General features: G+C 44.9%; 3 protein-coding genes across 4 annotated transcripts; all 3 read left to right on the top strand.

Moving 5' to 3' along the window:
- The first annotated feature begins 66 nt into the window (after nt 1-66).
- Nucleotides 67-10,593, top strand: hivep2b (HIVEP zinc finger 2b). The gene is given in 8 exon segments (XM_029428153.1): nt 67-555; nt 557-3,610; nt 4,543-4,700; nt 4,806-4,981; nt 6,700-6,798; nt 7,135-7,880; nt 8,599-8,793; nt 8,795-10,593. Coding segments are annotated over 8 exon segments (5,106 nt in total). The 3' UTR covers nt 8,984-10,593.
- Nucleotides 10,594-11,245: 652 nt separating this feature from the next.
- txlnbb (taxilin beta b) lies at nt 11,246-19,419 on the top strand. 2 transcript variants are annotated; one of them, XM_029428155.1, is made up of 10 exons: nt 11,246-11,391; nt 12,949-13,176; nt 14,728-14,819; nt 15,780-15,950; nt 16,319-16,513; nt 17,396-17,515; nt 17,602-17,676; nt 17,758-17,850; nt 17,956-18,051; nt 18,797-19,419. In XM_029428155.1, the coding sequence occupies exons 2-10, from the start codon at nt 12,954-12,956 to the stop codon at nt 19,361-19,363; spliced, it is 1,632 nt and encodes a 543-aa protein (XP_029284015.1). In that variant the 5' UTR covers nt 11,246-11,391; nt 12,949-12,953; the 3' UTR covers nt 19,364-19,419. The 2 variants fall into 2 exon arrangements, with proteins under 2 accessions (XP_029284015.1, XP_029284016.1); XM_029428156.1 differs by having other exon boundaries at nt 11,270-11,391; nt 12,954-13,176.
- Nucleotides 19,420-20,558: 1,139 nt separating this feature from the next.
- slc22a3 (solute carrier family 22 member 3) lies at nt 20,559-27,064 on the top strand. Its single transcript, XM_029428167.1, has 11 exons — nt 20,559-20,957; nt 21,549-21,652; nt 21,739-21,893; nt 22,762-22,930; nt 23,020-23,137; nt 23,227-23,330; nt 23,448-23,662; nt 23,920-24,028; nt 25,241-25,353; nt 25,455-25,554; nt 26,792-27,064. Exons 1-11 carry the CDS (start codon nt 20,559-20,561, stop codon nt 26,832-26,834), a joined length of 1,629 nt encoding a protein of 542 aa, XP_029284027.1. The 3' UTR covers nt 26,835-27,064.
- The last annotated feature ends 882 nt before the right edge of the window (nt 27,065-27,946 follow it).

The raw sequence follows: 27,946 nt of genomic DNA, 5'->3' as shown, positions 1-27,946 counted from the left end.
CCACTACAGTTACATAACAGATAGTGCCCTTGAAAATCGATCCCAAAGAAAGTGACATTGGATTTCATGGAGTCACTTGAAACTACTGCAGGGGTGAAAAGCTCCACTGACGGTCAGGATAGAAATGTTGTTGCACAGAAAAAAAACAGCTCAGAGGCAGCACAGGCAGTCGAAGTGGAAACTAAAGGATGGCATCAACAACTGCAGGAAGGTCAGAGCAGAGGCTCGTGTGGTGACTCAGGGAAATCACTGCAATTAGAAGATCAGCACTCCCAAACTCAAGACTATGAGGCGTATTCACTACAGTCCACAAAAGCGTTTCCCATCGGCAAACAGAGAGCTGCAGGTCACTCGGCACAGTCACCAGGCCCTGCATCCCATCGGAAGTCCACCAGTTCTCCTGAAGTCCAGCAACAGTGTTTACATTCAGGGATGGACCCGCTGTCGGAGGCGAAGGTGGAGCAGAAACCACAAAAGCCTGGAAAGTACGTTTGTGATTACTGTGGAAGGGCATGTGCCAAACCCAGCGTGCTTAAGAAGCACATTCGCTCACACTACTGGAGAACGGCCCTATCCGTGCGTCCCCTGCGGATTCTCCTTCAAAACTAAGAGTAATTTATACAAACACAGAAAGTCCCACGCTCACGCGGTCAAAGCTGGGACGCTCTCAGATCTCGGTTCTTACAACGCCAACGCCGACCAGGGGTCTTTTGAAGGAGAAGGAGAGTTATTCTCTGATGCTGAGCAAAGCACGGACACGGACGAGGACACTCTCAGCGACCCGCTGCTGCTATTGGACTCTCCAGCGGAGGGATCGGATAACACTGCTGTAAAAGTACTCAATCTCATTGCTCAGAAAAAGGGAGCTCAGGATGGAGCATCCCAGCAGCCCCAAGAAATCAATGCACCTCCCGCCGCTGTCACCGAGGCTAGCCGTGCAATTCAATCCAGCACAATCAAACAGAGGCTTGCACTCCGGCTGTCTGAGAAAAGAAGCAGCGACTCGGAAAACAATCTGTCGCTCCCGAGTCAGTCCAGCAAGGGCAGCACGGACTCCGGATACTTCTCGCGTTCCGAGAGCACCGAGCACCAGGCCGGTCCTCCAAACACAAACGCAAAGTCCTATCAAGAGATTATGTTCGGGAAGTGCTACAGACCGAGCCCCAAGCAGACGGCAGCTTGCAGCAAAGACGCAGATAGACCCTTGGAGAAAGGCGTGTCCCGCGTTTTCACCCAGGAAAAAGAAACCGTTGAGTCAATCAAAATAAACACAAAGTCATGCACAAGGGAAGAGGTCAAGGAGCCGCAGTCGGACGCTGACGTGGCGACTCTGATGAGAAGCAATTCGATGCCAACATCCTCGGCCGTGTGTCTAAATATGCCTCCAGCCCTCAGAGGCAGCCACTCGTTTGATGAGCGGACGAGCACCGGCGGCATGAGGAGACTCAGGCGGCAAGCTGCTTTCGAACACTCGGCACATGATGGCCACGCAGACGCAGAGGGCGGCCAGGGGAAAATGAGCGAGAGTGGCGTTTCACCCTCAGGATTGGAAATGGAAAATTACCCCTCAGTGGCGTCTAGTATGAGCCATCAGGGACACGCGATGGAGCTGGCAACGCGGAAGCGTCGGAAAGAGAAGCGGGAAGAGGAAGATTTGTCGTGTCAGTATGAGGGTCATCATGAAGAGTGTGAGGAAATGTTTGACTCCAGTAAGGACTATGATTTAAAACAAGCTGCTGCGGGCATCCTGGCATTAGGAAAAGGACATCTGCAGATGGACATGGAAGTATCAGTGAGTCCTGATATGTCCTGTCGTAAAACTTTGGGGAATGTAATTTCTGTTATCCAACACACAAACTCACTAAACAGGCCTCACTCCGAACCGTCAGACTCATACAAGTATCATGGGCAGAGACCGGAAAGTATTTCATTTCAAGCTATGGAGGCGAGTGAATCATTTGAGTTGGAAAGGAGCGATCAGTCGTTTCAAATGGGCCCCAAACTTGTGCGGCAGCCCAACATACAAGTCCCAGAAATCAGGGTCACGGTGGAGCCTGACAGCCCCGAAAAAGCTCCCGAGGTGCAGGTGAAGGAGCCAGAGAAGCACGTGGAGGAGTTTCAGTGGCCTCAACGGAGTGAAACTTTAGCACAATTCCCTCCAGAAAAGCTCCCTCCGAAGAAGAAAAGGCTACGCTTGGCTGATATCGAGCATTCCTCCGGTGAATCTAGTTTTGAGTCTGCGTGCACGAGTCTCTCCCGCAGCCCGAGCCAAGACAGCAACTTATCTTACTGCTCCACCTTCTCCTTTGATAGGGAGGAAGGTTTGAAGTCTCCGGCCAGGCAGGATGAATTTGGCAAACCACTTGAGCTCTTGGCAGTGCCAGGGAGCGTGCACTCCCTCTCGGTGCTCAACCAGCGGCAACAACATGAAATGAGACGATCCTCCTCTGAGCAGGCACCATGTAACCTTCGCAAGGAGTTCCCAGAGGCACGCAGCATATCGTTTGACTATGGCAGCCTTTCTCCGACATCTAAACTTAGACACGTGGACATCGGCTCTAGGGAGAGAAGGAGGGGGAACCTGGTGCGGCAGGAGTCGTTGAATATGGAAACTGAGCACCTCAGCAGCACCTCCCACCCTTACACCGCAGTCCTCCCGCAGACCATGCCAATATTCTCCACTGGGAACACGTTTCCCCAGCTGTCACATCCAAGCCTTTTAGTTCCTGTGAGGATACAGACTCATGTGCCATCCTACGGCAGCATCACATACACTTCAGTATCACAGATTTGCGACAATCAGTACGACAGCTCCACTACGTCCGCCTCTCAGAATCAGATTTCACGTGTATCCAGACAGCCTTCGACGCTCGATGTGGAAGCCCTTGATTTGTCGTCAGCTAAGTTGAAGACGGGCATCCCTCTCTCTCTGACCTCCAGAACTATCTCCACCACTAACGCCTCTAGTGGCGGCACCAACAAACGAATGCTGTCCCCTGCCAGCAGCATGGACCTATTCATGGAGGTCAAGCAGCAGAAACGCGTGAAAGAGGAGAGGATGTTTGGGCAGATAGTCGAGGAGCTGGGTGCCGTGGAGTTGGGTAAATGTTATTTGAGTGAGGAGAAGGGACTTGCGTCCACACCTCATGCTCAGGACGAGTCACGCAGGAGTACATTTATTACGTTGTCCACTGACCGTGGTGTCGAGTCAGCAATGGAAAGCAGCTCTCTTCCCTTCATGAAAGACGACGGCGGGGAGGAACGAGTTGATCTGGTGGAACAGTCCAGTTACGGCATCGCCATTTCAGACGCCGAGCGTTCGAGACCGTTTCCGAGTCTTCGCACGACGACGGGAGTGAGCTGGTGTTATCTGAACTACACCAAGCCGAGCTGCTCCCACAGCACCGCCCCGTTCTCCTCCGTGTACGCCTCCTGGTGCGTGAGCTCCCACAACCCGAACCCTCTGGAGCTGAGCACCAGTACTGCTCTGGCTCAGCTGCGGTCCAAACAGAGAGGGGACAAGGTTATTTACAGCGTTGCCGCCATGTGTCAGCCGGGCACGGGGAAACTGGTGTCATCGCTCATCCTGTGGAGGCACACCGCGGAGCAGGTGAGAAAATGATCCCATCGCTGCATCGTCTATAAAGCTTATTGTTGGACCAACTCTCCAACAGTTACATTACATAATGCCTCATTTACATATTTAAACATGAACACTTGTAATATAAACAGTGTTAATGTGAGTAATGAAGTGGGGAAGTTTCATGCTGATATCTATTATTTAAACTGTAGTACTGTATTCACAGTTAGCCTGTCATGTTTTAAAGAAACTTATTTATGACCCAACAATCTGCACAGTCCAGATATTTTAATTACAGTCACTATTAGCAGGTTTCTGGAAATCATTTGCCTGCAGCAAGTTCTGATGTTGGCAGTGAAAATGAAAGTTATATTCAAGTAAATATTGTGTGTCTTGGCAAAGGGACATTTCTCTGTGTTGCATTGCATGTCGGCTGATGATATTAATATATGACTGGAGCTGCAATGATTATTGGACTAATCTGTTGTGTAATATTTCCTACAGAAATGTCTTTAAAAGCTGTTTTCAGCCTCAAATATGGAGATTTGCTGCTTTTTTGTTTTATGTCAAATGAAAGTGACAAAACAAGACATTTAAAGACGTCACCTTGGACTTTGAGAAACATTTTTTCTGAATATTGTATACATCAAACCAAAGAAAATAATCTGCAGATTAAAGGAAAATGCAACAATAAATAAATAATCATTAGTTGCAGCTTGATGTTTGACATAAACATCAAGCCTAGCATCACTTTTACTAAATAAAAGCATGAAAATCAACTAAATGTGAGTTTTCTTTACTGTATTCCTCCCAGCAGCAGCAGCAGCAGCAGAATTCATGTTTGCACAACATGCTGTGTAACGCCATGTGTGACATACAATATTGTCAGCATCGCGTTACAATGTCGATACGGTGTCCACTTTAAAATGGATGTTAACAAAATGTTTGTTCATCCGATTCAGCTGCAGAGGAAACCCGAGCCCAAAGAGGTGGACATCAGCTACGGGAAGAAGGTGAAAGACATCAGCTGCAGAGTGAAAAGTGCCAAAGAGGAGTGGAAAGAGCGGGAGGCCTGCACCACGCAGACGCTGCCAACACGCATCAAGATCTTCGAGGGAGGGTCAGTGACAACATCACTTATCATAACACTTCTGCTGACAGCAAATACAGCAGCTGGTGTGTTCACGGTCTGTCCGTTCATTAGACTACCATTTCTGTCCTCCAGGTACAAGTCCAATGAAGACTACGTGTACGTGAGAGGTCGCGGCCGGGGGAAGTACATCTGTGAGGAGTGTGGGATTCGCTGCAAGAAGCCGAGCATGCTGAAAAAACACATCCGGACGCACACTGACGTGAGGCCGTACGTCTGCAGGGTCTGCAACTTTGCCTTTAAAACAAAAGGTGAGCTTTATTTAAATACTGACGATGCACAAAACAGGAACAAGAACCAAAAGCACCTTTTGTATTTTATAGTATTGTTAAGGTAGGAAAAGCATAATTAATAATCCTACATATTTAAAGAGCATTTTTGCCAAAGTCGGGCAAATCTACACCTTATGATAAAATACTCACGATAAACGATTTCTGTTCAAAACTAATGGAAGAGTTCTTTCATACTTTTAGAAATAAGTGCAAATGTGCTAAAATCAAATACACAAATACAAAATGACACAATGTGTGAGCTTATTAGAACATGAGCAGCAGCACTAAACATTCTCACCAGCTTTCTGTGTGCAGCCCAATATCACAAATTATACATTTGTCTCTGTGTTTACAGACTGTACAGGATACGACACCCTCTGTCCTCAGACCCTCTGTCCTCAGACGCTCTGTCTTTAGACCCTCTGTCTTTAGACCCTCTGTCCTTACACCCTCTGTCTTTAGACCCTCTGTCCTTAGACCCTCTGTCCTTAGACCCTCTGTCCTTACACCCTCTGTCTTTAGACCCTCTGTCCTTAGATCCTATGTCCTCAGACGCTCTGTCTTTAGACCCTCTGTCCTTACACTCTCTGTCCTCAGACCCTCTGTCTTTAGACCCTCTGTCCTTAGACCCTGTTTTTAGACCCTCTGTCCTTAGACCCTTTGTCCTCAGACCCTCTGTCTTTAGACCCTCTGTCCTTAGACCCTTTGTCCTCAGACCCTCTGTCTTTAGACCCTCTGTCCTTAGACCCTCTGTCTTTAGACCCTCTGTCCTTACACCCTCTCTTTAGACCCTCTGTCCTTACACTCTCTGTCTTTAGACCCTCTGTCCTTACACCCTGTCTTTAGACCCTCTGTCTTTAGACCCTCTGTCCTTACACTCTGTCTTTAGACCCTCTGTCCTTACACCCTCTGTCTTTAGACCCTCTGTCCTTACACCCTCTCTTTAGACCCTCTGTCCTTAGACCCTATGTCCTCAGACGCTCTGTCTTTAGACCCTCTGTCCTTACACTCTCTGTCCTCAGACCCTCTGTCTTTAGACCCTCTGTCCTTACACTCTCTGTCTTTAGACCCTCTGTCCTTACACCCTGTCTTTAGACCCTCTGTCTTTAGACCCTCTGTCCTTACACTCTGTCTTTAGACCCTCTGTCTTTACACCCTCTGTCTTTAGACCCTCTGTCCTTACACCCTCTCTTTAGACCCTCTGTCCTTAGACCCTATGTCCTCAGACGCTCTGTCTTTAGACCCTCTGTCCTTACACTCTCTGTCCTCAGACCCTCTGTCTTTTGACCCTCTGTCCTTAGACCCTGTTTTTAGACCCTCTGTCCTTAGACCCTCTGTTTTTAGACCCTCTGTCCTTAGACCCTCTGTCCTTAGACCCTTTGTCCTTAGACGCTCTGTCCTTACACCCTGTCTTTAGACCCTCTGTCCTTAGACCCTCTGTCTTTAGACCCTCTGTCCTTAGACGCTCTGTCCTTACACCCTGTCTTTAGACCCTCTGTCATTAGACCCTCTGTCCTTAGACCCTCTGTCCTTAGACCCTCTGTCATTAGACCCTCTGTCCTTAGACCCTCTGTCCTTAGACCCTCTGTCCTTAGACCCTTGCATTGCACAAGGAAGAACTTCCTAAAAGAAACCCCATAATTCATGCAGGTATCCTTAGGGAACATGGTAACTTACTTACTATATGTCTTTTACAGGAAACCTGACTAAACATATGAAGTCAAAGGCTCACATGAAGAAATGTCTTGAGCTGGGAGTGTCAGTGACGATGGACGATGCAGAGATACAGGAACACGGTGAGACACAGACACTTTGCAATCGCAGCAACGCTCATTTATTTATTCAGATGTATTCATTTCATTTCAGTAGTTTAGTGATTATTGAAGATTATTAGTCCTAAAAACCTGACATGACTCAGCAATTTTGCAATTTCTGTTCCCGCGTCTTGAAGTCGATGTGTCTGTGGCAACAAACGCTGAAGAGATTTTAACGTTTGTTCTACGACAGTAAATACGTCCGTAAACACACCGACTGCTAACAAGTGGCTAAACGTTAGCTTAGTTTTCTTTGTTGTTATCGTTTTTCTCCTTAAATAGAATAAATCCAACTAAACCGATGTTTGTCTTTCAAAGCGGACGAGTCCAAGGCGGCGGTCACGAGCAAACACCAGTTCTCCGACGCGGAGGACTCTGACGGCATGGACGAAGACGTTGACGAAATCGACGAAGAAGACGACGAGGACGATGAGTACGAGGGCGACTCTACGCCAAAGTTGCGTTCGAGAAGCACGAGTCCTCAGCCGTGTGGAGTCACGTCTCTGTCAGTCACAGCCAGCGCCACCATCCACGGCTACTCCCTCACGTCTGTGCCCGGCGCTGACGTCCGCCCCTCCGGCAGGCGGGCGGTGCTCGCGACCGATCAGAGGGAGAAGTCGATGGATGAAGACTCTCTGACGATGCTGTCCCCAGACCAGGCCAGCTTCCTGTTTGACCCCTACTCCTCCTGTCTTCTCTCTCCTGGGTGGGAGTCTCCCATCAGGGAGCCGTCACCTTCACGTCTGCGCTACCCGTCCCCGAGGCGAGAGCTCTCGCCGCGAGGCCGCTCCTCCCCCAGGTGGGACACCTCCCCGTTGAGGCCGAGCTCGCCCAGCTTCACGCCCATTCAGCGCCTCTCCCCTGGCTCCATTGAGCGTCCCGTGTCTCCGGGAGCGGAGCTGGCTGGGAAGCGAGAGTCGTCGGTGAGAGGCCGGCAGCGCGTCGTGCTGAGGGCGGTCTCACCACGAAGAGGATCACACCAACACAGAGGCAGCGGAGACAAAACCAGACACCAGGCAAAGATGGAGATGGCTCAACAACCAGGAGCCTTTGACATGGAGATGGTATGTACCATGAGTTCTATATAGATTTGGATATTTGGTGGAAGGTTTCGGCCATGAGCAAAGAAACCATTAATAATGTTTTGGAAAAGTAAGTTGTGCCTTAATACTTTGATTCTCGGTGAAATTGTAAACCAAAAATACAAAATGAGCCTATTCCCCAAAAGTGTGAGGATCTGGGATCTGCTTCGTTTTCTTTTATTTGTTTGGAAATGTCCAAGATGACGTCTTTAAATGTCTTGTTCTGTCACTTTCCTTTGATATAAAACAGAGAAAAGCTGCACAACTTCGGTCCGCTGTGCGTGTGGCCTTGTTATATTCATGTTGCCACAGTTTGTAGCTTCCTCTTGGACGTGTGCTTCCAATCTGGCACCTGCCTTTATAGAGGTGGACGCAGAGCAAGCACATGACAAACTCCAGGCAGAGTGCTGCAGGATCTCTGCAGATACAGACACCAGACACACTTCTCGAGGTCATAAGTGATGATTGAGACGGTTTATTATCCTACTCATTGTACCTTTAGGTAGGAAGGAATGATCTTGAGCCACAGACAGAGCAGGGAACCACTGACACATTGTTGATTAAATAACATAAAAACAACAATACCACAAACCCTAACGTGTACTGGATGTGCAGCCGTGTGCTGTCTGACCTTTACTTAATGTTGTATTTCTCACGTGGTGGTGAAACTGCTGCTCACGCTGCCGGTCTGTCATTGCAGGATCAGAGGAGCAGCTTGTCTCTCAGTCTGCCGGCCGCTGCCAGCTCTCATCCCCAGAACATCCTCAGCCACCTCCCTCTTCACTCCCAGCAGCAGACACACACGTTGCTCCCCATCGTTCCAGTCGGAGGCCTCCAGATGTCTCACTCCCCGCCGCCGCCTTCTTCCGTCACCGACGTCCCCGCGTCCTCGGCTGCCCAGCCCCCCGAGCAGCGAGGGGTCTGTCCACGGGCTGGAGTCTGGAGGAGAAGACGTCGGAGGGCAGCTGTCCGCCCATCATCTGGAGACGAGCCTCGAGCCTGGGGACGGCAGGCAGGAGGAGAACGTCCAGACCTGCCTGAACGCCATCGCCTCGTTGAAGATAACCACGGAGGAGCCTCGCTGAAGAACTTCTCGTGACCTCGTCGTTCTCCATGAGAGGCTACATAATGACACGTCCTCTGGTTTTGCACATAGCTCCTTTTAAAGTGGAGATTAAAACCTTCACGTGAAGCAGAAACCCTGACATGACTGGACGGAGGATCGTTGTTGGGCGCAGGTGCAATATGGAAAGATATTATGCTAATATGCCTTTGTTTGACATAGTAGTTTGCGTACAATTGCACATAAATTATATTTATGGATTCTGTACAAATAAACATAAGTATACTCCTTCTTAGACGCACAGTGTATTTTACTGTATGTGTACTTTGAGACTGTTGTTTAATGTATATCAAGGTGTGATGCAGTAGTGCAGTAAAGACTATTTATAAGAGGAATATTATCAAACAGTCTGACCAAATTTGAAGTAGACGCTTGTTGTGCAGTTTGGTGCTTCTGATCAAGCAGCGAGGGTCTGTGCCTTTATATCTCTTTCTCTGTTGATGTCCAGCTCCGACTTTATTCACAAGCTTTTTCTTTCTTGTGCCGTCGCTTCTGCTGAAGACGGTTTGCAGCTTGATTTACGTGAAACAATCTTAAAAAAAACGTTTCTTATGTTGCATTTTTCTAAATGTTGTGGTTTTTATCTTGGTAAAGATGCATGGGATTTGCTATTGCACAAAACTAGAGGAAGTTAATATGTAATTACGAATACTGTAAGATGTATTTATATATTAGAACGTGAGCACTTATTGATACTGGTAAATATTTGACTACTATTTATATGGTATATCTGTACTTATGCAGCAGTGATGCAGTTATGCAGTGAGTCTTTGCTTTGATTAAACAGCGTTTTTCTCGCTCTCTTACACACAAGACCAGAAGCATTTTATGAGTTGAACCGACCCGGTCGGTGAAGATAAGGGAGTAAAACATGTTTGTGGTTTTTTAAAAACATTCCAGTTTCTTTTCTCATTTGTGAAACATGTTGCACACGACGGGGGCGACCAGTCGACGGGCTGCTTTTAACTGGAAATCAATATCACTTTACTGTAAGTGAAACTAAAGTACTGAGTTGGTTCACTTTTACTATTCTTCAGATGCATTACTTCTTCTCTGTATATAAAGGTGTATTTTCATGATTTAAACCGTCTGTGGATGGTTTAAATCTCTCTAAGAGGTAAAAGCTCGGCAGGCGTCGATGCTACCTGATGGATGATAGAATCAGAAAACACTTTGTTCACTCATGTTTACATACAATAATTTAAAAAGGTGCACTGCTTTCATTTCTCCCTCTCTGAACATGTATGTAGCTTTGATTTCATGTACCTTTATTTGTCGTGACTTGGCCTACAGTATGTATTCAGATTGTTTTTATTGTGTATTTACTGAACTGCTTTGTGCCTCGTGTCTGTGAAACTCCCTGTAAACTCACAGAGGACGAATCCTTTTTACCTCTCAGCTAACATCTTGTGAGGTGGAAAATAAAACCTCAGTAGCCAATTTGTTGTTTCGCTATTTGCATCAAAAAGTGGTGAGAGTGCCTCTTTTATGCTACGGGGACTTTATTGTTTGGTGCTCTACTTTTTCAGATTAAATTCAAAATTGTTTAAACAGGATATACTTCTAACCCAAGGACGTGTGTGTTGCAGTTTATTTCCTGTTTCTGTTGACTTTATTATTCATGTTCCCTCCTGCAGCATAGTTTAAACATGAAATCCTGCACACGTTGTGTTGAGGCTGCAAACAGCGACACCCTCTGGTGACACACGGTCACTGCAGGCGTCACATGGAACAAGAGAAACAAAGATAGTTCTCACCTTGTGGATAATGTTCAGGTTGATATGCATCACAAACAGCCCTGAGTGAATACTGCATGTGTGAAGATATATATAGATATTTACTGTATATTAAGTGATTCTGACGGCTCGTCTCCGGGTTTGTTCTACTTCTGGCCAATCAGAGACATGTTCTCTGCTGCCCGTTTGTTTAATAATTGCATCACAGTTTAAAATAAAAATGCGATGGATTAAAGCAGCAGACGCATAAAATGGCTGCTGAAGATCTTCAGGAGAGAAACTACAGGAGCGTTTATATTACAGAGTTTAGTATTTAACCACATGAGAGTGTGTGTGTGTGTAACTGTGTGTGTAGATTTAAACTCTCAACAGCTACATTACATAATGCCTCATGTACATATTAAACAGAACACTTGTAATATAAACTGTGTTGATGTGAGTAACGTGAGTTATATGTGTCCCTGCAGAGTCTCAGTACAATAGGACTCTGCAGGTTCAGAGTAAGTGTCCGTCCTGCCTCTCGGCTCCTCTGGTTTATTTTGAGCTGGTCTTATCACAGCTGTTGTCTCCGTGTCTCCCAGCCGTCCCCGGCCCCTCCACTCTCTTCTGTTTCCCACCCCGGCCCTTGCTCCTGGTAAGACCCTGTTTGCTCGTTTCCCTGCTTCTTCAGGGACATTTACACTAAAAATGCATAAAGAAATAACCTTAACTTCTGTTCTGGAGGTGGTTTGTAAACCTCTTATTTATCTTAAAAAGTACTAATTACTGTTTGGATTTGATGGCTTTCTGAAGCTCTGTTGAAAACGAGAAGGACTTGTGTGTCATTAAGGGAAAGAAAACATTTGTGTTCTTGACATGTGTCTGAATGCTCTGGTTCTGTCCTGAACTCTTTTACTTTGGACCTCTTTAAAAAGACGCTGAACGAAGAGGTCACTTATGGACGATATTTCTCAGGCAGCTTTTTGTACACACAACCTGACATCGACTTCAATAAGAGTGGATTGGACATAAATAAATAACTTGCCCATATTAAGAAGTTCTTAAAATAGGCCGTGGGGTCTGAACAGGTGCCATGTGCGCGCAGTAAACAGGCCGAGAGCACAATCCCTGCGCAGGACGACGCTTCAGCTTTAATCACTGCTATGCAAAGATACATTATTGTATATTATATTATAAAGCTGCTTCTATGAGCTTCGCTTAAAGGGAGAAACATATTATTATCGGCTCATTGTTTGGTCTGAAACATAAAAGATGTAGTGACATGAGAGTGATGAGTCTTCAGAATGAAGCACAGTATGCGACAGTGACCGGAGTCTCTGGATGAACTGCGGGGTTTTTGCAGGATTCTGGTTTTAAAAGGGACAATTCACCCCAAAGTCAGTCTCTCATCTCAAAACCCCGACTCTGACAGAGACTTTATGAATGAATGACTTCACATTCTGTGCGTCTGCAGCAGAAACTACATCTATTGTTTCTCACGAGCTCCTTCAGCTGCTCAGGTAACTTCTCCTGAGGGAGAGAAATATTCAGAATAACCTCCCCCCTGATATGTGCGGCCTCAGTTTATATATAAATATTCATAAATCATGAACAATAAAAGCAATTTCTGTTTGAAAAAATATTGAAAACAATTAATTGATCAGAACAATTAATTGTCTTAATAATACTTTAATTATCTGCTTGGCAGGGAAATTGGATTTCATTGATTTTTGTTTTTGTTGCCCACACAAGTTTTCCCACTCAGGAGCTCGTTTTCCCGATTATACTGACAACACTTGAATGCAGCACAAACGCCCCATCTCGTAATGTTATGAAAGTGAAGAATAAAGCGTGCATCTGCATCGGGACCCTGTGTGTTCCTCCTTTTCTGAATCATGACCGAGAAGATGATTTATGGTGGTCTAGAGGTACACCTTCCAAACAAAACACTAGAAGGTCTGGAGTTCAATACCAGGCTGCCACCATTGTACCCCTGAGCAAGGTACTTAACCCTGAGCTGCTCCAGGGAGACTGTCCTGTACTTAGTTCACTGTAAGTCGCTCTGGATAAGAGCGTCTGCTCAATGACCTGTAATGTAATGTAATGGACAATAGTTGGTCGCGTTCATATACATTCTCTAAATAATGTTATAAAGATGATTGACAGCTGAGTGTCAGCATGAGACACATTCTTCATTGTGTTTCCCTCTCAGCTCAGATGATGGAGGACTGTCCTGCAGCCGTGGCCCCCGAGGCGCCTCAAGCCGAGGGCCTCCACATCGACCTGACAGAGGAGCTGGCCCAGCAGCTGGAGGACATCATCAGCACATACCAGGCGGACGAGTCCCCCGCGGAGCCGGAGGACACGGAGGTCACTGCCGTCAGAGAGACCGGCAGCCGCAAGGAGCAGAAACTGGAGAAGAAGATGTTGAAAAACCTCGGTGGTGTTTCGTCTTCCTCTCAGAATGTTTCATTGATTTTCAGCTCGGTCAGCGTTTTGCACTGAAACTGATCTGTGTCCACGTGCAGCAGGTGGAACTCTTCTTCCTCGTGCAGCAGGTGGAACACTTCTTCCTCGTGCAGCAGGTGGAACACTTCTTCCTCGTGCAGCAGGTGGAACACTTCTTCCTCGTGCAGCAGGTGGAACACTTCTTCCTCGTGCAGCAGGTGGAACACTTCTTCCTCGTGCAGCAGGTGGAACACTTCTTCCACGTGCAGCAGGTGGAACACTTCTTCCTCGTGCAGCAGGTGGAACACTTCTTCCACGTGCAGCAGGTGGAACACTTCTTCCTCGTGCAGCAGGTGGAACACTTCTTCCTCGTGCAGCAGGTGGAACACTTCTTCCACGTGCAGCAGGTGGAACACTTCTTCCTCGTGCAGCAGGTGGAACACTTCTTCCACGTGCAGCAGGTGGAACACTTCTTCCACGTGCAGCAGGTGGAACACTTCTTCCACGTGCAGCAGGTGGAACACTTCTTCCACGTGCAGCAGGTGGAACACTTCTTCCTCGTGCAGCAGGTGGAACACTTCTTCCACGTGCAGCAGGTGGAACACTTCTTCCACGTGCAGCACTTGGAACACTTCTTCCACGTGCAGCAGGTGGAACACTTCTTCCACGTGCAGCAGGTGGAACACTTCTTCCACGTGCAGCAGGTGGAACACTTCTTCCACGTGCAGCAGGTGGAACACTTCTTCCACGTGCCGCAGGTGGAACACTTCTTCCACATGCAGCAGCAGGTGGAACACTTCTTCCACGTGCAGCAGGTGGAACACTTCTTCCACGTGCAGCAGGTGGAACACTTCTTCCTCGTGCATTTTAAACTTTATAATCGACATCACAACATGGACTATAGTGCAACATCCAAATCAGAGAAGTTAAAGTCATATCGTGGAGCTGCAGAGACAAACGGCATTCTGCAGACTTCTCCTCTAAGAAATCACACATTATCTTTGTAACATATGTTCTAATGAAGATGAGATTAATCATAACTGTGAATCATATATCAGGACAAAATGATTATAATTAGATATTTTTACTGCAGGAACAGTTTGAAGATTTATAATCTGTAAAGTAACTGAAGACATGTAGAGTTCAACATGTCCCTCTGAGATGTGGAGGAGTACAAGTATCAATACTCAAGTAAAGTACAAGTACCTCAGAATTGTACCTAAGTACTCGAGTAACTGTACTTTCCACTGCTGGCCTTAAAGAAAACACTTTCTAAATCTGCAGCGAGTTTCTCCTTCAGTTCAGAACATAAAGCTGCTTATGTGCTCAATAATCTCTCGATTATTTGGTAAAGAATAATGTAAAATGAAAAGCAGTGAGTCGCCACATCTGAGACGCCGGAACCAGCAAATATTTCGTATTTCTGCCTATAAAATAAATAAAGCAGCTGCTTCGTTCGAGACGAGAAGAAGAAAAGCAGCGAGTCTCAGCTGCTGGGGGGGGAAGCAGGGTCTGACGCCATGTTTGATCTGTGTGTGTTCAGGGAAGGACGCCATGCTGCTGATGCAAAGTCTCAACAAACTCAACACTCCGGAGCAGAAACTGGAAGCTGTGATCAAGAAGCACGCGGAGCTGGTGAGCGCAGGAACATTAAGCTTAAAGATGTTCAGGGACATGAAACAAAGAAAATAATAATCAGATAATGTGGGACAGAAACAATATTTTTAAATAATAAATTCGATCGACTAAATGCTTAAAAATCAAAGTTTTATATCCTGTTGCTTCTCACTGATCATCACATCCAGATGTTCGCCTGGTTTAACCTTAAACTTCCATTAAACGGTTTGACAGACTTTAGACAGTACCACAATTTGCAACGTAAATATATATATTATTATTATTAGTCGCTCGTTGTTTGGATGATTTATTACTCATCAAAGTAATTTTTCATGCAGAAGTTTTAATGCTTTTCTGTGTTTTATATCATTTTACATATATATATATATATATATATATATGTATATATATATATATATACATATATATATATATATATATATATATATATATGATGAGTTGATGAGATGATGAGTTAGTAACATACATTTACATAAATGCATACAGATAGAGAGGGAGAAGAAGAGAGGGAGGGGAGGAGATAGGAAGAGAAGGAGGAGAGCAGGGAGGTGTCCCCCGGCAGTCTAAGCCTATAGCAGCATAACTAGGGGCTGATCCAGGGCAAACCTGAGCCAGCCCTAACTATAAGCTTTATCAAAAAGGAAAGTCTTTAGCCTACTCTTAAATGTGGAGAGGGTGTCTGCCTCCCGAACACTGGAGAGGAGCTTGATGGCTTAAATGGTTTGCCATTTAAGCCATCAAGCTCCTCTCCAGTGGAAAAAGTGAAACTCTTTGGGGTTTGGACTGACAGAGCCAGACATTTACAGACATCATTGGATGGATTTAAGTTCTTATTATTTATCCTATAGAGCCACATTAATGGCGTGTGGAACTGCCCTGCTGCATTGTGCTTGTGAGACCCTGTGCTGCAGCAGGACAGTAAATGATGGTCACATCTGATGTTTCCCTGCGTGTCAGCTGGAGGAGCACCGCAGCGACCAGAAGCAGCTGAAGGTGCTGCAGAAGAAGCTGCTGCAGGCGATGAAGGAGAAGGATCAGCTGCAGAGCGAACACAGCCGCGCCGTGCTCGCACGCAGCAAACTGGAGGGGCTCTGCCGAGAGCTGCAGAGGCACAACAAGACCCTGAAGGTAACGTTTAGGAACATCGTATGTATATTCTCTTATTTAGGGTTAGTCCGGTGTCAGACACACAACCAGAAGTCATTATCTCCAACTATTCTCATACAAGTTAAAGTAAATTTCCTGCAGAGATTTCTTTAAAGTCTATTTTAGCCTCAAATATGGAGATTTGCTGCTTTTCTGTGTTTTCTGTTGTATTAAAATGTATATCTTTGGACATTTAAAGACACCAGGACTGTGATTTGTCTAACTTTAGTGAAAGAATCTATTATATTCTAGTTTTACTTCATAAAAACGTTTTTTCTGTTATACAGATATTATATATATATATATATATATATGAAGGTTTGTTTTAACCCTCCGTCCCTGACGTACAGGAAGAGACGCTGCAGAGGTGCAGAGAGGACGACCTGAAGAGGAAAGACATCACGACCCACTTCCAGGGGACGCTGAGCGAGATTCAGGCTCAGATCGAGGAGCACAGCAGCAGAAACACCAAACTGTGTCAGGAGAACAGCGAGCTGGCAGAGAAACTGAAGGGGCTCATCACACAGTACGACCAGCGAGAGGCGGTAAGGATCCGAGTCTGAGCCTCAGTGTCAGTATATGTCACGATATTATCCGATAACCATCAAAATATGATTAAAACTGTCAAACTGGAAACACTTTACATCTTCAGAAACAGATGTTGTGATTGGATCACAGACTAGAGAAGTCACAATACCAGAAACGTAACAACAATAACTCCATGTACTCCAACATTCACTCCTTTATTACTTCTTACTTCAGTCAGGAAGGTAAACAGCTCACAAGTCATCTAATATCTATTTTATATTGCTTTGAAAATCTGGATTTATTCAAGTTTCTCACCAAAAACTACATTTTACAAGATTACATTTGAACGCATCATGATAACGTTCAATAAATATTAATTTTTACTGAATAGAGCTTAAACGCACCATAATGTAACTCTATGGAGCCTCGCTCCACCGGCTGCTAACTGCTAACAGCTAACGTTAGCTGCTAACTGCTAACAGCTAACGTTAGCTGCTAACTGCTAACAGCTAACGTTAGCTGCTAACAGATTTGTTGTTCACTTTATGAGGAACATCAGTGTGATGGAGAGTTCACTGCGTCACAAACACATTTGCTATCGTGTCCAGGACCCTGAAGGTCTCGAGCCCTAAAGATGACGAGATACTGAAGAAAAACGAGTTTTAGCAATGTTAGCATCGACGTTTGAAGATTAAAGACGTTTTTAAAATCAATGCCACTGGTGAGCGAGCTGAGATAAAACCTGAATCAATACAAGTGCTCAATGTTACCTTGTGCTCCTCTGAAACCTCTCACGTCTGTGTGAAACGCATGAACTATCTTCACGTCACAGGTCGGTCTTACATTTATTCCGTACAGTATTTCAGTTTAACGCTCATAAATCCCCTGATCGTCTTCAGAACCTGGAGAAGGTCTTCAAACACAGAGACCTGAAACAGAAGCTTATGGAAACAAAGCTGACGCAGGCCAACATGATCCTGAAGGAGACGGAGGAGAAGCACAAGCTGGAGAAAGAGCTCGTACGTCTTCACGTTGTTATTAAAACACATTCAATTCTCTTCCCCAGATGCTCTTTTTTAAATCCACTATTTTAATATTTCCACAGCTGCTGAGGCAGACGGCCGAGTTTAAAATGAAAGTGAAGGTCTTGAAGCAGCAAGAGAACGACATGAAGACGCAGGTACAGACACAGTACATCATGGGTAAAAGGGACTTCCTCTCTGGAGTCACGTTTAATGTTCTTCTCAACGTTTCTCCTCAGCTGGAAATGTACTCGGAGAAGTTTAGTGAGTTCCAGGGCACGGTGTCGAAGAGTAACACCGTCTACAGCACCTTCAAACTGGACATGGACAAAGTGAGAATATTTATATTATATTATTTAATCCCACCAAACTGTAGAATCCTACAGTAGTTTTAGAAACGGCTTTGACGTTGTACCAATGTGATTGTATTGTTGTAGATGGCCAAGAAGATGAAGAAGCTGGATAAAGAGTGTCAGTCCTGGAAGAGTCGCTTTGATGGCTGCAACAAGAGTCTCCTCGACATGGTGACAGACGTAAGATGATTTTATTTGTTTTTAACTTCTAGTGGGAATATTGATTTTCCTCAAAACAATATAAACAGATTGAAAACAGCTATAAGTAATACAATCAACAGGGATTTGGACAATTATTATAAGCTATTAATGTACAAAACATACGATTAATATGCTTTCCTCAAAGTCACCAGACTCCATTGACAAAAGCAGTAATTTTACCTCGCTGATCATGTAAAACACACTAAACTAAATACAACTCATCCAAACCATCTCCGTTAGTCTTTCTTCTGTTGCAACAATCTCACATTTTTTGGTCGAAAGAAATCCTTAATACTTCGAGGTGGATGAGAAAAGAAACAGCCGTTATATGATCTCCACAAAGACACCAGACTCCATTGACAAAAACAATCATTTTACGCAGAGTCGCAAATTCTCTGCGTGTGAATCTTTCCGCCACAGAATCGGCTCCAGGTTTGGGTATCGTTTGGATTTCAACGATTCTGGTTCTTAACGGTTCTTCATTCAGATTCTTTAAGGGGTCACAGGTCACATGCTTATGTCACAGAAAACAAGCGTATTAATGAAAACATTTACATATTTCATCGGCCAGTAAATACAATCAGCCAGTGACCTGATGGGGACTCGCAAAAGTTAAAAAAATAACATTTCATTCAAATAATTGTATTTGGATTCAGTTTTCGGCTCCCAACTCTGAGACTGTTGGTGCATCTGAAACACTTTAATGCATTTTAATTCTTCACAGAAAGCCATCAAGGAAAAGGAGTTTGAGCTGGTCACCACGAAGAACCAGAAGCTGGAGAGTCTGTGCCGCGCTTTGCAGGAGGAGCGGAAGAGTCTGCATGAGAAGGTGCAGGGGGCCGCCAGTCCACCAGACACCAACACCACTGAGCCCACGGAGAAGGAAAGAAGCCCCGAGGAGCCGGAGACCCCGACAGAGGACGCCCCCCCCGTGCAGAAAACTGCAGCTCCTGCACTGACCCCGACACTGCTGACCAAGGAGCTGGCTAAACTGAAGGCGGAGGAGAGCCGCCTGAAGGAGATCGCCGGCTCTTTCACCATCTCTCATGTCATCCCCACAGAAACAGACGTTAGCCAATCACAGGGGCTCTCTGAGGGCGGCGAGGAGCCGCAGGAGGAGCACACAGAGGAGGACGGACACCTCCAGGAGGGCAAACACCTCCAGGAGGACGGACACCTCCAGAAGGACGGACACCTCCAGGAGGACGGACACCTCCAGGAGGACGGACACCTCCAGGAGGACGACGGCTGCCAACAACAGAGAGACCTGGAGATGGAGTCTGTTGATTAATGCTGCGACTAATAAAATAAATGTGTGAGATTCATCAATAAAAAATAAGAAATCTGGCTTTGTGTTCAGCGTCCTGAAGGTTTTATAACTCTTTTATAAATCTTTGTGCGTCTCTGATCTCAGGATCTCCTGCCGGCCGCTCTGCAGTGTGTTGCATGATGACGGCAGAGTAAAGAGTGGATAAGATTATAGAGTTTTAATAAGTTCCACCAGCTGAGTGCAATAATGTAAACACACAAAGCTGAGACAAAAGGTTGTTCAGTTGTTTACAGGGAAATAAATAAAACAGTCTAAACATTAACAATGTGAATTAAAACTCAAATTCTTGGATTTAAAATGCTAAATATACGATAATGATACTAAAACAAGCACAATATAAATATGTAATGACAATAAAACACAATGCTAATAGTAAGTAGTAATAACGGCGTATGAATCTGCTTCTTCACTGACATGTAATCTTATACATGTTTCTTAGATAACAAGTTGTTCTGCATGAAGTGAACCCGACATGTCAGGAGGGAGTTCCTGATGTGCGCATGCGCTCACACGCTCACTGAGGTCAACCAAAAACAACAAATGTCTGACTTCCTCAGAAAGCACAAGACAGAAAGGTTCTAATCAGTTCTTAGTTCTGTGAAATGAAAACTCAGTGAACTGGATTAAAGCAAATCTGGTTTCTCTGAAAAGCTGCTTTTGTGGTTAATGTTTACGTTGAGCTGCATTCTGTCTCGTTTGTTAAACATTACTCGCTCTGCAGAGAAGGTCAGGCTTAGATGTGTGTAGATTAAGATATTATCCTGCTGTGGAAAGTTTCATTCGTGCTGTTATTTGAGTTTAGTGCAAACAAAAGGTCCAACAATTGTATATATAAGTCCACAGCATTAAGTATTGATTCAGTTAAAGTATAATGTCACTCCCTGTGTTGTAAATGTAGTGAGTTCAGAGAAATGTGAGAAGCTTACTGAAAATGACATATGATAAAGAATACATGATAAGATCCAAATGAGGGTAAAGTGAAGACAAAGTTCATATATTTCCTCAATTGTAAGAGTTATGTGACGACGGATATATGTAAGCATGCTCGAAAGGACTTTGATCAACACTCCTCTCTTTAAAGACTCGTGTGTTCTGAGAAATCCTCAGAGCGGCTTCCACAGACTCAGCAAAGTGTTTCATCAGATAACCAGCAGAGATGGCAAACGTGAACAAACTCCTGGAGCACGTCGGGGACTTTGGGCCTTTCCAGAAGAAGATAGTTCTACTCGGTTCGTTACCGTTGACATTCTTTGCTTTTGTGCTTGTCGGGGTAGTTTTCATTGGGCACACTCCGAATCACTGGTGCTGGAGTCCCGGATCTGAGTCCCTGCAGGAGGAATGTGGCTGGACAGAGGTCGAGGTGCGGGAAGTCACCATTCCCCGCTCCAAACAGTCAGGATCCTTCAGCCGCTGCAGCAGGTTTGCAGTAGACTGGAGCGAAAGCCAGAAGAAATGCAATGAACTTGACTGGCTGCTGACTTCCAACGCGAGCCGGCTGGTGCCATGTGACGGCAGATGGGCGTTTGATGAAAGCCACAGCACTATTGTTTCTGAGGTAGGTGGCTTTCCTGGATCCTTAAATATAGTGTAACATCCCGTCGTGTGTGTTAATGTATTTATGTTATGTTTCATGTTTAGTCTCATTGTTCACTTGTTAACTTACAGTCACTCATGTCTCGTCTCGTCATACACTGTCTGTCATTGCACTTCCTGTTTTATTTTGTAATTACCTTTCCCTCTCGTTTCAGAGCACTTCCTGTCTGTGAGGTTTCCCGCCTGTTTGATTGTTGCCACCTGTTTCCCATTACTTCATGTGTGTATATATAGTCCTTGTCTCCCTTTGTCCTATGCCAGTTTGTCTTGTGTCTTATCACTAAGAGAGCCAGTGTTTTTGAGTCCGTAACCATCGTAGAATTAAATAAATCAAGTTTAGTTTTTTTACTCAGTGAGTGATTTTTTGTTGTACTTTAAAACGTTCTTGAGTAAAGACCTTTTTACTTTTGAAACCTCTTCTTGAGTTGTTGCTTTTGAGTCCCACCTATTGTGTCACGTTCATAACATATAGTTATTTATTACAGTCATAAAGGAAATTATCTCCCTTTAGTTTATTTGTTGTTTAAATTGCTCTTTACACTTTTGTCCTTAGTTCTCATTGGTCTGTGAGAAATCCTGGCTCGCTGATCTCAATCAAGTGTTCTTGGCATGTGGATATTTTATTGGAGCGTTTGTCACGGGCTACCTCGCTGACAGGTTTGTGACGCACAGTTTCAGTTTCAACTGACCGGCGTTTGAGTCTTTCATTGTAAAACTAATAAGAACTCTTGGTCTTTTCACAGGTTTGGTAGAAAGCCATGTTTCATTGCGTCGATGGTGGGCCTCGGTCTCTCAGGTGTTGGGATAATGCTGTCCCCGTGGTACCCGCTGCTGCTCGTCTTTCGATTTCTACAAGGGTTTTGTGGAAAGGGAGCATGGACGGCCTCCTATGTTCTGGGTAAGTTCAAACACTGGAGCTTAAATATAGAAGCTCCAAGCAGCTGGAGGGCAAGAAAGCACCGAGTAACTCCCCTGAATTAACTCCCAATATATGCAGTCAAATGAGGTTATGGGATCAAGGGTACAAGATGCCGAGATGTGTTTTCTCAGACGGGTGGTGTCTCCCTTAGAGATAGGGTGAGAAGCTCAGCCATCAGGAGAGACTCGGAGTAGAGCCGCTGCTCCTTTACGTTGAAAGGATCCCCGGGGAAGACCCAGGACTCGGTGGAGAGATTATATCTCCTCACTGGGAACGCCTCGGGGTCCCCCAGTCGGAGCTGGAGGATGTGGCCCGGAGAAGGGAAGTTTGGGGTTCCTTACTGGAGCTGCTGCCCCCGCGACCCGACCCCGGATAAGAGGTAGACGATGGATGGATGGAATGAGGTTACGGTCTGCAGGAACCAACAGAAGAGTGCTCCGTCTACAAACAAGCAGACTGCTTAGTGCTGCACAATGTTGGGAGGAAACTGACATTGCAATATTTCTTTTGTTTGGCAACATATTGAAATATGAACAAATCCAACATAGATTTTGTAGACTACATGTTAAAGTTGAATACATGAATCTGGTGCAAAATTAAGAAGCTAGATAAACTTTTTGTGCTCACTCCTCATTTTACTTAGACGTAACAAACTCTCATTTAAAAAACAATTGAAGGCGTACTATGTCACCGAATGCATGACTGGAACTTTATTGCGTTTGTAGCCTTCTTTAAAATAAGTTATAAATGATAATGTATATTGTTAGTTTTCAGTATCCGACTGTATTTTAGCTGTTTGTTTTATGACATCCTGTCTGTCTTATAAAAATCATCTTCTTTGTTCCAGTGATCGAGTTCTTTGGGTCAAACAACAGAAAGTTTGTGTCCATGGTGAGTCGGACTTTCTACGGTGCCGGCATGTTGATCCTGCCCGGCCTGGCTTACTTCCTGTCCTCCTGGAGGATTCTGCAGCTGGTCATGAGTCTGCCCTGCATCCTCTTCATCTCATACCACTGGTACACTTTCCTCCTTTATGCCACTTTGATTTACAAGCAGGTAGTTTTGATGTTGGTATTGAAACCAACGGACGTGTTTGTTTTTAAAGGATCGTTCCTGAATCTCCACGTTGGCTGTTCTCACAGAATAGAACCTCCGAGGGCATGAGAGTCGCTACGGAAATCGCAAAATGCAACGGGAAATCTTTACCACATAATCTCCCAGAGGTGCGGAAGTCTTTCCAAACACTCCTGCTTACTGTGTTCATGTATCTTAATGAAGATCTGGACATCCGATTCAATACAATATTTTTCAGATGCTTGTTTTGAAGGAAAAGAAAGAAGTGAATCCTGTATCAGTGATGGATTTGTTTAGGACGCCAAGCATCAGAAGAAACACTCTTATTTTAACTTATGCCTGGTGAGTCGGCTTGATTACTTCCCACTACATTCAACCGTAAAATTCCATATGGAGCGTTCCTGGAGGATGTGCTGGTAGTTTCAGATATATCTTTTGCTCGATATTCCTCTCATCCAGGTTCACGAGCACCATCGTGTTTCAAGGCCTGGTCCTGCGGCTGGGGATCACAGGCAACAACCTCTTCCTGGATTTCTTCATCTCTGCGGCGGTGGAGATTCCCACCGGCCTCATCTTCTACCTGCTGGTCGACAGGATCGGTCGGCGCTCCCTCATGGTGATCGCCAACCTCACCGGGGGCATCGCCTGCCTTGCAATCCCCTTTATCCCCACGGGTAGGTACAGCTGACTGACAAGCTGACGGTACATCTGACTGTACAGCTCAGTGTTTCCCTTAGCTTTACTGCTTTGGGGGGGTGATGACTGTGTGACAGGGCGTGCTTTCACTGCAGCTGACCGTACAGCTGACCGTACATCTGACGTACAGCTGGCGGTACACGTGGCATCAGGGGAAAATGGAAAGTTAATGCTTTTACTTGGATCCCATTTCCATCCTTGATCTCTTCTATCTTCTTCTCCGTCACCCTTACAGACTTCGCCTGGTTGAAAAGGTCGATTGCGATCATGGGGAGACTTGCTGTTGCTATTGGATTTGAGACTTTGAACTTTGCAAACACAGAGATGTACCCGACATCTCTGAGGTGAGTGTTGCTTTTTATGTGTGGTGAAAAATGTATCAGACTAGAACAGCTACAAAAACTTCCTAAAAGAAACCCCATAATTAAAGGGGGAAAAATGGAAGAAACCTCAGGGAGAGACTGAGGAGGGATCCCTCTCCCAGGACGGACAGACGTGCAATAGATGTCGTGTGTACAGGATAAACAACATAGTACAAATACAACATTTGACAGAAATGATGTGTTGAAAAGGAGAAAGTTTGGATGAATCCAGGAAAATGTCAAAAAGGCTTCCTGGTGTCCAGCAGGACCAGGGCAGCAGGCGCAGCCACGATTCCTGATCCTGACGTAAACTTTATCAGTGGCAACCTGCCACATGAGAGACAGACACTCTGGGATGATGCCCCGGATGATGAGTTAGTAACATACATTTACATAAATGCATACAGATAGAGAGGGAGAAGAAGAGAGGGAGGGGAGGAGAGAGGAAGAGAAGGAAGAGAGCAGGGAGGTGTCCCCCGGCAGTCTAAGCCTATAGCAGCATAACTAGGGGCTGATCCAGGGGAAACCTGAGCCAGCCCTAACTATAAGCTTTATCAAAAAGGAAAGTCTTTAGCCTACTCTTAAATGTGGAGAGTGTGTCTGCCTCCCGAACACAAACTGGAAGCTGGTTCCACTGGAGAGGAGCTTGATAGCTGAAGGCTCTGGCTCCCATTGTACTCTTAGAGACTCTAGGAACCACAAGTAACCCTGCAGTCTGGGAGCGTAATGCTCTAGTTGGTTTATAAGGTACTATGAGATCTTTAAGATATGCTGGAGCCTGACCATTAATTGCTTTGTAAGTCAGGAGAAGGATTTTGAATTCTATTCTGTATTTTACCGGGAGCCAGTGCAGAGCAGCTAATACAGGAGTAATATGATCCCGTTTCCTTGTTCTAGTCAATACACGTGCCGCTGCATTTTGGATCAACTGAAGAGTCTTAAGCGACATTTTGAGACAACCTGATAACAATGAGTTGCAGTAATCCAGCCTTGAAGTAACAAATGCATGTGTCTTATTTTTGGAAAGTTACGTAACATACTGAGAGTTATAGAACGCTTTCTCTGGCGGCGAGCGGATTAATCAGTGTGAACTTGCTTTTAAATTATTATTATATTAATTTATATGTAAAAGTGAGAAAACAAACAGAAGGAACAGAAATGCTGAAGACTTGATTTACTTTCCATTTGTGACAGAAACCTGGGCGTGTCCGTGTGCTCCTCAGCCAGTGACCTCGGAGCGATTGTTGCTCCGTTTCTACTCTACAGACTGTCCAGTATCTGGCAGGAGCTGCCTCTTCTCCTTTACGGTAACGTTCAGTCTTCCTATACGTGCCTCCATGTTCTTCAGATACTCTCCTGAACTACACATATGGAACATTGAAACTCACCAGTCAGCACTTTGCTGCAGGTGTGATGTCGCTGCTGTACAGCGGGCTCGTGACGAGGCTGCCTGAGATGAGCGGAGTCGCTCTGCCAGAGACCGTTGAGGATGTGGAGAATCGAAGAAGGTAAAGGGATGAAATGACTTCTGTTTATCTTTATTAGCGACCAGTCTTACACAGAGCAGATTACACTCTGCAGCACTAACAACTCGTCACTGTGGGCCAATATTACAAGAAACTTCCCTTACAAGGAATCTGCTTTGGTGTGTTCATGCTTACAAAAAGGGAAACATAAGAGCAAATATTAAATAAAAAAACTATTATAAAATAACAAAATATACAAAAAGAAATGCAATAAAAATATGACAAATTGCACAGCGTATAAGTGTTAAAGTGGTCGTATTGTGCAGAAATGTGGAAAATAATGTGCAAAGGTTCACAGTACGGATAAGAAGTGTCAAACCATCAAGACAATAAATATTAATCTCTGTTCCCCAAAGATGTTTGAGAGAAGCAGAGAGAGAGAGAGAGAAGAAGATGTTTGAGAGAAGCAGAGAGAGAAGATGTTTGAGAGAAGCAGAGAGAGAAGATGTTTGAGATAAGCAGAGAGAGAAGATGTTTGAGAGAAGCAGAGAGAGAAGATGTTTGAGAGAAGCAGAGAGAGAGAAGATGTTTGAGAGAAGCAGAGAGAGAAGATGTTTGAGAGAAGCAGAGAGAAAGAGAAGAAGATGTTTGAGAGAAGCAGAGAGAGAGAAGATGTTTGAGATAAGCAGAGAGAGAAGATGTTTGAGAGAAGCAGAGAGAGAAGATGTTTGAGAGAAGCAGAGAGAGAAGATGTTTGAGATAAGCAGAGAGAGAAGATGTTTGAGAGAAGCAGAGAGAGAAGATGTTTGAGATAAGCAGAGAGAGAAGATGTTTGAGAGAAGCAGAGAGAGAAGATGTTTGAGAGAAGCAGAGAGAGAGAAGATGTTTGAGAGAAGCAGAGAGAGAGAGAGAAGAAGATGTTTGAGAGAAGCAGAGAGAGAAGATGTTTGAGAGAAGCAGAGAGAGAAGATGTTTGAGAGAAGCAGAGAGAGAAGATGTTTGAGAGAAGCAGAGAGAGAAGAAGATGTTTGAGAGAAGCAGAGAGAGAAGAAGATGTTTGAGAGAAGCAGAGAGAGAAGATGTTTGAGAGAAGCAGAGAGAGAAGAAGATGTTTGAGAGAAGCAGAGAGAGAAGATGTTTGAGAGAAGCAGAGAGAGAAGAAGATGTTTGAGAGAAGCAGAGAGAGAAGAAGATGTTTGAGAGAAGCAGAGAGAGAGAGAGATGTTTGTTCATGCTTTAATCGTTAACGTGTCTTCCTGGTGTTTGTGTTTTCTGACAGCAGGAGAGACCAGTCGAAGGATTCAGAAGGATTTATTATATGACTGAAGACCTGGAACATGATTGGATTATTTTCTATATGTTTACGATGTGTAGAGATATATAATATATACCTGCTGAGGCTTTAAAGGTGTTGATGAGATGAAACCTCCAGATCTTTCACCTCCTCAAGTGTTCTGCTTATTTATATTTAAATGAAAATCTCATGTTCTGTATTTGTCTGTTTATCTCAAACTTGTTCACTGATTTCAGTTAAATTGGAAGGAAGAAGTTATTTCACTTTGTTTTGTTTTATTTGCACAATTCAAAAATAAATAAAACACCTGTGCAGGTGAGACCTAAAAACTGCACCTACTCTTTAAGGACAAAAAATAAATGTGTTTTTTCATGAGCGGCGAGGCTAGAAGTAGGACGGGGGCAGGACGTGTCCGGGAGCGGCACATCTACGGGCGCCTCTGCCAAGTCCTCTCGTCACCCCAAAACTCACATGAACTTTCCAGCAAACCAACAACGTGCGGCTCCGTACATGTTGGTTTCCTGAACCTAGATGACCACAGATCCACTCGCACGTTGGAAGGATTCCTCCGCAGCAGCCGGCGCTACAGCAACATGCTCATTAAAGAAGCCGTGGTTTAAAGCTGTTATAACAATATGTGGACGATTATGTAACCTTGAGTTGCTGCACTTTCTCCTTCGTCTTAAATGCAAATAGAAATAATCCTGCAGATGTACCTGCTTCAGAATCATGTATTCCATCCAGACAACAGTACCCCTGATTGTTAGAGTACGTGTAATTGAGGGCTGGTTTAGTTGAGGCTTTTGTTCCATTGTATGTTTACCCAGAAAGCTTCACAGCAGCCAACAAAAGCTGCCCTACATACATAGTGTGACTGAAGGGAGGACATGGAAACATAAATTGGGTTGAAAATCACTGGTGGCTGCATGAGAAGTGAGATTCCCTCAAGCGTAAATATCTGTGGGGTCGATGGAAAATATCCTATAATACTTATTAAGCTGACTAACCACACATGTCATTATGAATCCATCTGTTGATTACACTCAAGGATTGAGAGATTCAGTGAACTGTCCCAGACGTGAAGAAGATCTTCACATGTAAGAAGCTGGACTCACACGGTGACAACTTGTCAACGAATGT

Source organism: Cottoperca gobio, unplaced genomic scaffold, assembly GCF_900634415.1.
Source record: "Cottoperca gobio unplaced genomic scaffold, fCotGob3.1 fCotGob3_487arrow_ctg1, whole genome shotgun sequence".
NCBI classification, from domain to species: Eukaryota; Metazoa; Chordata; class Actinopteri; order Perciformes; family Bovichtidae; genus Cottoperca; species Cottoperca gobio.
The sequence above is the reverse complement of the archived record's forward strand: the minus strand, read 5'-3'. Positions and strand labels throughout refer to the sequence as shown.

Coding starts and splice junctions, on each gene's coding strand:
- txlnbb (XM_029428155.1), top strand. CDS start 12,954: ATGATGGAGGACTGTCCTGCAGCCGTGGCCCCCGAGGCGCCTCAAGCC. Junction 16,514..17,395: donor AGTACGACCAGCGAGAGGCG/GTAAGGATCCGA, acceptor GATCGTCTTCAG/AACCTGGAGAAGGTCTTCAA. Junction 18,052..18,796: donor TCCTCGACATGGTGACAGAC/GTAAGATGATTT, acceptor AATTCTTCACAG/AAAGCCATCAAGGAAAAGGA.
- slc22a3 (XM_029428167.1), top strand. CDS start 20,559: ATGGCAAACGTGAACAAACTCCTGGAGCACGTCGGGGACTTTGGGCCT. Junction 20,958..21,548: donor ACAGCACTATTGTTTCTGAG/GTAGGTGGCTTT, acceptor TTTTGTCCTTAG/TTCTCATTGGTCTGTGAGAA. Junction 22,931..23,019: donor CTCTTCATCTCATACCACTG/GTACACTTTCCT, acceptor TTGTTTTTAAAG/GATCGTTCCTGAATCTCCAC.